This window comes from Chelonia mydas, chromosome 2 (assembly GCF_015237465.2).
Source record: "Chelonia mydas isolate rCheMyd1 chromosome 2, rCheMyd1.pri.v2, whole genome shotgun sequence".
Lineage (NCBI taxonomy): Eukaryota > Metazoa > Chordata > Testudines > Cheloniidae > Chelonia > Chelonia mydas.
The window spans coordinates 67526021-67536193 of NC_057850.1; the positions used below are offsets into that span (position 1 = coordinate 67526021).

Consider the following 10173-nt stretch of genomic DNA (forward strand, 5'->3'; position numbering starts at 1 on the left):
AAGCGGTCTACACACAGAAGGCACACTGCCTCAACTAAGTTGGTTACTAATAATTTAATTACATGGGTCCAACCCCTTTACCAGAACCCTCCTCTTAATCTGAGAATGTTTAAAATCTTCAGTAAGCTAAATTGATTTAATTAAATTGGTTTCTAAATCAATTTAGTGAAATTGGTGGTCTTCTTGTGTGGACACTTATGAACACGTTTGTGTAAAATCAATGAGTTTTCTGAGTAGACCGATCCCAAGGAATTGACTAACTAAATGAATATAAGTATAACCCCTTTGGGGTTTAGAGAGCATGGCCCCTTTAAATCTTTTTCCTAAGTGGGGGGCGGGAGAGCAGTGAGAGGAAGGAGGGAAACTCCAGGGTGTGACTCTGGAGCTCCAGGGAGAAGAGCTGCAGCAAGCAGGCCCTCCCAAAGTGAAGCAGCAGAGAACCTGTCTGAAGCCTGGCAGGGACAGAGTGGCTGATCGGGGACACCCCAGGACAGGAGTCAGGAGAAGCACTGTGGGAATTGCCAGAGAAGGACAGGCTGCAGCTGGACCCATGCTGCATGGGGCTGTGAGTACTGGGGCTTGTGACTTTGCATTGGGAATAAGGAGGGAGGTGGTAGCTAGTCAAGTGGGGAGGTGGTTGCTCTGGGTGGCTTTGCAGAGAGCAGCAGAAGAGGGCACTGGAAGGGTTTGTTGGGGAAAGTTTACAGGCACCGAAGATGACCAGGAGCACCCAAGACTCACCCCTGGACTGGAACTTTGCTCAGGACTCCTGAACTCTGTGGGCAGATACATTGCTCAGTGTTTGCCCTTTCAAACTGTGCTACCACTGGGCCTGTGGGGCCTTGGTTTGGACGCAACCCTATATTTCCCCTTGTTTTTCTCCTCTCATCCCTCTGTAAATAAATATTTCCCTTTCTTATATCCATTGTACTTTTCCGGTGGGTGGGTGTGTTCGCTCTGCAGGGTTTAGAACAGATGCCCCTGGCGTGGAAGGGATTTTTCCTGCTGCATTTCTGCGCACGCCTTCTCCTGGCCAGAGCTGCCTGCAGAGTAGACTCCATCTTGGCCACAAGGGCGCTAAAGTTACATAAGCCATTTTAAAAAATGATTTAACATCATCTTCACAGAGGCTTGCTCAGTTTTAATTAAATTAGATTTAAATAGATTTTAGTTAAACCAGTGCTAGTTTGTGTGTAGACAAGGCCAAAGTCATTATACTGAACTAGTACTATAGGGAGTGTAGATAGCAACACCTCTAGTTACAGTTTGTCTGACCCTCTGCATGAAAAGACCCTATTTTCAGTCACTAATACTCACTTTGAAGACTTAAACAATTTGGGCTGAAATTTTCTAAGGCAGGTGTCTGCCATAGGCTGAAGTGTTTGAGATACCTTCAACTAAAATGGTTGAGCCATTTCGAAGAATTAAGCCAGGGGGGAAAACATTGTTATGGTCATGTTAAAACAACTCTTACAATCATTTTATTCTACTCGATTCTTTGGAACAGAGACTTTCAGTTTAGCAGGGGGGTTGCTCAGTGTCAGGGATATGCCTTTTGCAGTATCCATAAAAATTTACCATTTGGCCGTTATAAGTCTCGGAGGGTGAGGGGGGAAACGGGACTCAGTTTGAACATGTTCAGTAGATTTGTTAGAATTCTCTGATTCTGTTCATACTCAGCAAGCCCCATCCCAGAGATGCAAGGGCTGAGCTGCATTTTCGCTGTAACTGCTCCTTTTACTTCAGGAGGTAAGGGCCACTTTACCGCCTGCTGCTCGGGCCTCTCTCGACCGGGTCCTGCGAGAGGGTGTCCCCCACACATCCTACAGCCCAAGCCCTCTGGACCTTTTCATCAGGCTCATGCCCTGGGGACGCATCCGGCCACCCAACCCCTTCACTGTGAGCCGGCTGCATGACTTGCAGCCGGCTCGTTTCCAGACCGCGCCAAGGAAACATCTGTACACACTCGTGCTCCACACCCTTCACGTCCTCACCCCAGCATCCCACCCTGACATGAAGTGGCGGGATGTCCTACCACCTCTGGAGGGTGAGGAACCCCAGTGGGCCAGCCTATACTCCACCCTGGTCCCGAGGCCCACTGGGGATATCAGTTGGTGGTTCCTTCATGGAGCTGTGAGCACAGGCATGTTCTTGGCGTGGTTCACCCCCATTCCAGACACCTGCCCCTTTTGCGGCGTGAGGGAGACCCTGGTGCACGTGTATCAGGCATGCGCCAGGTTGCAGCCCCTGTTCCGGCTCCTCCAGAACCTCCTGTTGAAGTTCTGGCTGCACTTCTCCCCACACTTGTTTATATTTGCACACCCTATCCATGGCCCCACTAAGTCGTGAGACCTCCTCGCCAACCTCCTCCTGGCCCTAGCCAAAGTAGCCAACTACACCACCAGGAAAAGGATGGTAGACGAGGGGGAGCTCTGTGACTGTGGGGCCTACTTCTGCTCCTCCCTGGTCTCACGCATCCGGGCAGAGTTCCTCTGGGTGGCATCCGCTGGCTCCCCTGACACCAGTGGGGGCTGTCTGGGGTTCTCTTCTCAGTGTCCCCGTCCTGTTCCCTCCATTTAGCCCTGTGACCTCACTCCTGTCCCTGTTATGTCTTTAGTTGTCCCCCATACTTAACTGAGATCCAGGACCTTGTGGATCCTCCCCTTAAGCTGGGGGAGGTCCTTTAGCAGTGGGTGGGCTCTGCCCGCCCATTTCCAGGATCCCAACCAGCTACCATCTGGGAACCACTGTAGCACTGAGAACTGGAATGAACAGCAGGGAGACTCTTTCTCCAGTGCTCTTAATGGTCCTCCTGCTGACACACTGGCAGTGAGGAGGTGGCAGTCTTACCTGAATGCAGGTGGGAGTACATCAGGGAAGGGAAGAGATGTAGCAGGGGGAACAAGGGTAAGAGCTTGCAGGGAGGGAAATAGAAGCCTGTGGAGGGAAAGAAAGATCAGGGCAAGGGCAGAAACAGAAGGAGGTTGGAGAACAGAAGCAGAACATGGGCAGAACCAGAGGTAGGGGATAGAGGAAGAAGCTGGGTGGAGACATGAGAGGAGACGGGGGCAGGAGCTAAGGACTGTGGAGCATGGCGGGCAGTCGCTGTGGACAGCGGGAAGCAATGAGCCGGGTGGGAGCTGAGGGAACAGAAGAGAACAGAGAGAGGCTGGGGGATTGGGGAAAAAGGTTCTGTGGTCACAAGAAGACAGTTCCCTGCAAAACTTGGAACTGAATCAATTATTCCAGCAACTCAGTATTGCTTTGCTATTTAACAAATGCCTGTGAAACCTAGTGGCTAGTATGAGTCTCCATCCACACATATGATGCCAGCTCTACATAGAATTTAACAGCCTATTACTGCAACCAGTTACTCATTACCTCAATGAGGAATTCAGCAATTACTGCCTCATTCAGTGAGAAACTGAACAGTGCTCTGGGAATTAATCAGGGTTGTGTAATGATTGAAGCTATTCTCTGTAGGACCCCTATCTCATGTGTGGTAGAAGTTGGAAGTGTAGTATATGAGGGAGTGGGCTGCAGCAAGAGAAAGGGTAGCCTTGTGGTAGCCTCCTATGGGATGCTAGGCAAGTCATATAAACCAAAATTTTCATAGGTTGCCTCTATGTATTCCTCATTTTTTGGGTACCTCAGCTTGAGAAACCTGGCATCTGGCTTGCAGAAGTGCTAGGTACTCACAGCTGCAGCTGAAGACAATGGGAGTTCTGCTCTGAACAGACAAAATGGCAAATACTCTGGAAAAAAAAAAAAATCAGACCCCAGGCATCTCAAAACTTGACACTTTTGCCTGTAGTCTATGCCTCACCTCCCCATATGTAAAATGGGGATAATACCACTGCCTCACCTCATGGGTGATGTGAAGATAATTCATTGTGTGTAAAGAACTAAAATATTATGATAAGAGCACAATAGAAAAGCCCATGCAGAACTTAATTTTGTGTTCACTCCAAGGTTTGGCTGGCCTGCAATAAAAAAATGCCTGGGGCCAAACACTGAATGATGAGGCTAAAAAGCAATATTGAATAGCTACCCATTTAATGGACACCATTCATCCTATGCACTGAATGAAGCAGGGATCCTGTAGGAAAGAATGGTTTCAAAGTAATGACAGGGCAAGAGTGGTAGCAAGAATGGTAAATTTCAGGGACCAAGAGCACTGATGTGGCCTGTATGTACTTTCATGCATCCTTCTAAGGCAAAGATGGTATACTATGCCAGTTTCTCTTATGCAGTGTTGGTGGTGAAAACAATGTAAAACAGAAAATCTAGAATGATCAAGTACAATACAATAATACAATTTTTCTTTGTATTAGTTTTTCTTCTCCAAAATTGTTGCAGATATCGCAAAACTTAACATTTTACTGCTACATTAGTAAATGGTACAGGTGCAGTTAAATACACAAGTTTTTATATATATAATAGAAAGAAGAGCATGTGATCATGTAGTTAAAGTACAAAGGGGCTGAACTTCCTACTTTTTGAGTTTTTAAGATCACAGCCTTAATATTATATATATATATATAAACTTGTGTATTTAACTGCACCTGTACCATTTACTAATGTAGCAGTAAAATGTTAAGTTTTGCGATATCTACAACAATTTTGGAGAAGAAAAACTAATACAAAAAAAATTGTATTATTGTATTGTACCTGATCATTCTAGATTTTCTGTTTTACATTGTTTTTACCACCAACACTGCATAAGAGAAACTGGCATAGTATACCATCTTTGCCTTAGAAGGATGCATGAAAGTACATACAGGCCACATCAGTGCTCTTGGTCCCTGAAATTTACCATTCTTGCTACCACTCTTGCCCTGCTGTGTTGTAGCTTGCCACTATGTACTAGAGCATGGGTTCTGTGCTCATCTTCACTGTTGTTCCATTAAATGCAGTAGAAAGCACTTTAGAATAATTTGATCCAGATTATGATTTGATTTAGACATGAATAACTCTATTGGAAGTCTATGAACTAGCCAGCTCCACTGATGTCAATGAGTTTATTCAGGCTTTATGCTGGCCGAGATGAGATCAGAATTTGGCCTCTTGATCACCAGATACTACATAAAATTATATTCTCTTGCTTAATATTTACCAGCCCATGTGTATTAGTAGAGTATTTATCTGAAATTAAATTAATCTGCTTGTGTACATTAGGTTATTCCCAATTATCTGAAGTTGAGCTGCTAACACAGGCCAGAACTAGAGTTATCTCTGTTGGTAATAAGCAGTAGTGGCCTTCCTGAATTGCAAAGAAGAAGATCAGTTATCCAATCTGAGATTCCAGCTCACCAGGAGGTAACATTAGTTTGTTCCACAAAGACTCCTCTAGTATGTAGGTACTTTTATTACATTTGATCTTTTGTTTGCTTGATGAAATATTTCATCAGACACTCCAATCAAAATCCAAGGTCCTTTCTAGAAATGTCATTTGACTTTGTGTTTTACAGAGGTGGTTTTGATGCATCTATTTTTTTTCCTTCTGGCGGAGATGTACCTAAACAGGAACGTTAGATCTGAAGCTGAGGGGAAGTTCACATTTGAAGTTATTTGCTAGGCTGGGATCCACTTCTAGTAATAAGCACCTTACCTTGAAATCTTGTTTGTTACTTTTCCTTCAGCAGCAATGGCTTCTGAGGCCCTGAGCAACTGCCTGAAGTTCATAAAAATAGAATAGCCTAAACCCAGCTGAAGGATCAGCCTGAACTAGGTATTACGCTATCTCTGAAGAGGACCCAAGTACAACAAAGAAAATATTTGGCCGAAGGATATTAGTTTGCTCTTCTAGACTGGTAAGAAGTACTGTTTACAAAAGCCAGTAGTGTGTCCCAAATTTTGGTAAATAAGTGCATAGTAGGTCTGGTTATTTCAGCACTAAGAGTCCAAACTTGGCAAGTAAAAACCTCGTTTCTTTCCAGAGATTCCTTTGCCCAAGTTAATCTAATGGCAGGAATGGCTCACAGGCCAATAATTGCATTTTCCCCACTCCCTGATTTCTCTGCTTAGAGCAGGATTGAAGTTTCCATGGTCGACAAAGGAATGCTGCTAGTACAGAAAAACAAATGCATAAGAAATCTTAGATATTTATTTCTAAAAGTACAAAATGAGTCAATCTTTTAAGGGGGCATTTTAAAAAAAGTTTAACTAGTAAAAACGTTGTGAGCAAGAGGCACCACTTTTATCATTACTCTTACAAAGCAGACTAAGACATTGACATATAAAACAGATGAACCAGTCGCAGGTCAGCCAGACATAGAAGTCCCTTACCTGTATGTTATAATAACCATGTTTTATCTCAAACAGATGAGTACTTTTCGAGCCAGGTTCGTTGTCGGATAGCTCCAGTGAAGATTCCAATAAATTACATAAATAGGAGCAAAGCACACACCCTTCTGTCCAAGGCTTCCCAGCGCCAGGGAGTCCGCCACAGTCCCCGCGACTGCGAGTCTTAGACGTCTGGGTAAGTGCAGTAATACACAGCAGTACTTGCATCCGAAACCACCGAGGAGATGGGCCCGTGGGCGTCCGGCGCGGGCAGGCCGGCTTCGTGGCCCTGGAAGTGGAGCCCGAGCTCGGGCTTGCAGGCGAAGTGCAGGTACTGCTCGAATTCGGTGCGATCCACGTCGCCCAGCAGGTCGTCCTGCGACAGGTGCTCCAGGGGCTCCCTGCACTGCTGCGCCTCGGGCGGCGGCGAGGGCTGGCAGGGCTGCGGCGGGAGCTGGGGAGCGCGGGCCGGGCCGGCGGGCTGGCACAGCTGCCCGTAGTAGGCGTGCAGGGGGCCCTGGCAGCCCAGCAGGCTCTGCAGGGAGCTGAGCTGGCCCAGCGGCTCGGCGCGGGGCAGGTGCCTGCGGAGCGCGCCGCCGGCCTGGCTCTCGGCGCCGTGCGCGGGGTACTCGGCCGCGGGGTAGGCGTAGGGCGCCAGCTGACACTCGTCCTGCAGGGGCGGCGTGAAGAAGGCCGGCTCGCTCTCCGCCGCGTCCAGCGGGGAGGGGTCCGGGGTCGGCAGGTTGTAGCCGTCGAAGGCGGCAGCCAGGGGCTGGCAGTCCCGGTAGTGGCCCAGCGCCGGGGGCAGCGCGCTCTGCACGGCGGGGTAGCCCTGCTCCGGGTAGGGCAGGGCCAGGCTCTCCACGCACATCCTGCTGCCCTCGCTGGCCAGCCCGGCGCCCGGCGCCTCGGCCAGCCCGTGCGGCAGGAAGCCGCTTTCCACGCGCTTCAGGCGCTTCACCTGCTTCCGCCGGCGCGGCCGGTACTTGTAGTTGGGATGGTCCTGCATGTGCTGCACCCGCAGCCGCTCCGCCTCCTCCACGAACGGCCGCTTCTCCGCCAGCGACAGCGCCTTCCAGGCCTTCCCTGCGGGGCGACACAGCGCGTCACCCTGCGGCTCTTCCGTGCGCCCCCAGCGAGCCCCTGGCCGCCTCCATCCAGCCAGTGCGCTCCCCACCCGGCACCCGGCCGCCTCCGTCTCCCCCACCCTCCCCGGGCGCCCCCACCAGAGCCTAGCCGCCTCCATCCCCCCAGTGCGCCCCCCCTGCGCACACACACGCTCGGCCGCCTCCATCTCCCCTACCCACCCCGGGCGCGCCCCCCACCAGAGCCTAGCCGCCTCCATCCCCCCAGGGCGCCCCCCCTACACACACACACGCCCGGCCGGCTCCATCTCCCCTACCCACCCCGGGCGCGCCTCCCACCCCCAGGCGCCCTGCCGCCCCCAGGGCGCCCCACACCCACCACCTGGCCGCCTCTCCTCCCCACCCAACTCCCCATGCGCCCCGCACACAACCCCCAGCTTCTCCATTCCCCCACCCCCAGCCTCTAGCTCCCCTCGCTAACCCAGCCCCCTCGCTAACCCAGCAATTTCTCCCATACCCTCTGCCCCCAGCGCGCCAGCCCGGGCCCCGCAGCCGCCGCGCCCTCGGGGCAGGTACCAGCAGCACTCGCTAAGGTTCCCGGCACGCCGCTCGCAGCCTGCGGGGACCGCCCAGGGCGTCCCAGCTCCGGGCCGGTGGGAGGGGAAAAGCCCCCCTGGCCCGGCTCAGGTGCCGGGTCACGAGCGGACACTCACCCAGCATCTTGCTGAGCTCCGCGTTGTGCAGGTCCGGGTTCTGCTGCGCCAGCCGCTTGCGCTCGTCCTTGGCCCACACCATGAAGGCGTTCATGGGCCGGCGGATGCGGGACTCGCTTTTGGCCCGGCTGCTCGCAGCCCCCGCCGGGGCCGCCTCACTCTTCACCTTGGCGTCTGCGAGGGGGCTCAGGGACTCTGCCCACTGGCAGGGACCCAGGGCCGGCATCATGATGGGGAGCGAGCACCTTGCCTGCGTCTGGTCGTCGCTGCTGGCGTATCCCGCATCGGGGCTGCTCATCTCGGGGGAGCCGGAGCCACCGGGAGGAGCCGGGCTGAAGCGGACCCGCCTCCGACCCCTCCCCGGGCACAGCTGGGAGGCAAAGGACCGTCTGCTCCGAGCAGCGCCCTCTCCCCTGGCTCGGCTGGGGCAGCAGGGACAGCGCCGCTGGCAGGCTGGGCGCGCGGGGTCTGGGCGCGGGGACGCCGCTGGTTGAAGCAGGGTCTCGGGTGGGGGGTGGGGGGCACCCGGCTCACTGCTGGCAGCTGTCAGAGCGCGGCCCTATTTACCCGGAGCCGCGGCCAATGGCGGGGCGGGGGCGGGGTCTGGGCTGGGAAGGTGACAGGGGGCTCGACGCTCCGAGCGGGGAATGGAAGAGTCCCAGCCCCGCCCTTTCCAGCTCCTCTTTACCTGTGCAGGTTACAAGACAGACAGCGCCGGGCGGCGACCGATTTTTCCGGGATTCAGGGTGGGAGGAATTATTCGGCCAAGAAATCGTCCATGTGAGCAGATTTTCAAGCGATACTTAGCTGTAACCTCAGCTCTGGAGACACTGGAGGTGGCTGTATAATGGCATGCATAACGAGAGATCTTTTGGATGGAATGTTTGTATTGGCCCTGGAGATCATGTCATACATGGACTCTCTTCTGTGTCTTAACTTGACAAATCAACTGCTTCATGTTTGGTGTCCCAGTATTAGAAACTAAGCAACACTCAGTTTATTTAACGTGAAACGTGTCCCTGGTTGTGTTTTATATCGAAAGGTGTGTAAGTGACGTTAAAATTATACCGATTTCTTTCTGAAATAAGTGCTATAGGGTGTTCTAAAAATTGCCTTTTAATTGTCTCTTTATGAAATATTTTTGTTTTTTAAATGTATTATAATTAAATATATCAATGCTGTCAGAAAACATCAAGTGTCCTTAAACATTAGAGTGTGAGAGATTCTTATTTAGATAAGGAAGTCTGTTTGGATCGCTCTCGGCAAATAAATTAATATTGAATTTATGAATGAATCATGCTTTCGGTTAATTAAGTCCATCTGGCAATGAAGCACAACACTCCCCCCCCCCCACCCCCCCAGATAAAATATACAACTCTTTGTCAACTCCTCTCCACCAAATCGCTGGCAAGGGTGAAAGAGGAAATCACTGGATAATGTTAAACATATGCAGTGTTATGACTGGCTGCAGTGCCCAGAACCTTAGAGTTTAGGTGCCAAGTACCCATGATGACCAAGGGGATTGTGCGTTCGTTTGTTTGGGGTGGTGGGGGGGGGGTGGTTTTGGTTTTGGTTTTGTTTGTTTTTTGGTCGTCTTCTTCTCTAAAAGCAAATATACTAATTCCTTTGGCTTCTTTAGATTTCTTCCGATGCTTCTGTTTCCAATGGTAACATGCAAGCAATTTTGTGTATTTCTTATAAAAGAAGGTATCAGAGTAACAGCCGTGTTAGTCTGTATTCCAAAAAGAAAAGGAGGACTTGTGGCCCCCTAGAGACTAACCAATTTATTTGAGCATAAGCTTTCGTGCATCCGATGAAGTGAGCTGTAGCTCAGGAAAGCTTATGCTCAAATAAATTGGTTAGTCTCTAAGGGGCCACAAGTACTCCCTTTCTTTTTATAAAAGAAGGTAATTTAACCCATTAATTTAGCCCTTAATCTACCACAAAGGACCCAAACCATTAGCAAGTGAGTAGTGTAAGGACGGGCTCCACAAAGAGAAACCATTCCATCGAATCGTTTGCTGGAGGGGAAAGGATTTGGGAATGGAATACACACTGGTCAAGAAGGATCAAGGCCAGCGGTGATTGAA

At 50.8% G+C, this 10173-nt stretch overlaps 1 protein-coding gene and 1 long non-coding RNA gene across 2 annotated transcripts; one reads left to right on the forward strand and one right to left on the reverse strand.

The window, feature by feature from the left end:
• The first annotated feature begins 321 nt into the window (after positions 1–321).
• On the forward strand, positions 322–9291 carry LOC122464470. Its single transcript, XR_006288528.1, has 4 exons — positions 322–565; positions 5643–5813; positions 6325–6481; positions 8780–9291. It is a non-coding gene; the product is annotated as an uncharacterized LOC122464470 (long non-coding RNA).
• On the reverse strand, positions 6156–8627 carry SOX17 (SRY-box transcription factor 17). The gene is made up of 2 exons (XM_037891615.2): positions 8084–8627; positions 6156–7371 (listed from the first exon to the last, which is right to left on the reverse strand). The coding sequence occupies exons 1-2, from the start codon at positions 8379–8381 to the stop codon at positions 6470–6472; spliced, it is 1200 nt and encodes a 399-aa protein (XP_037747543.1). The 5' UTR covers positions 8382–8627; the 3' UTR covers positions 6156–6469.
• Positions 9292–10173: the final 882 nt, after the last annotated feature.

Bases quoted from the DNA above. Each gene is read 5' to 3' on its own strand.
- SOX17 (XM_037891615.2), bottom strand. From the start codon at position 8,381: ATGAGCAGCCCCGATGCGGGATACGCCAGCAGCGACGACCAGACGCAG. The intron at 7,372-8,083 runs GTGAGTGTCCGC...GTCGCCCCGCAG, and splicing joins GGAGCTCAGCAAGATGCTGG to GGAAGGCCTGGAAGGCGCTG.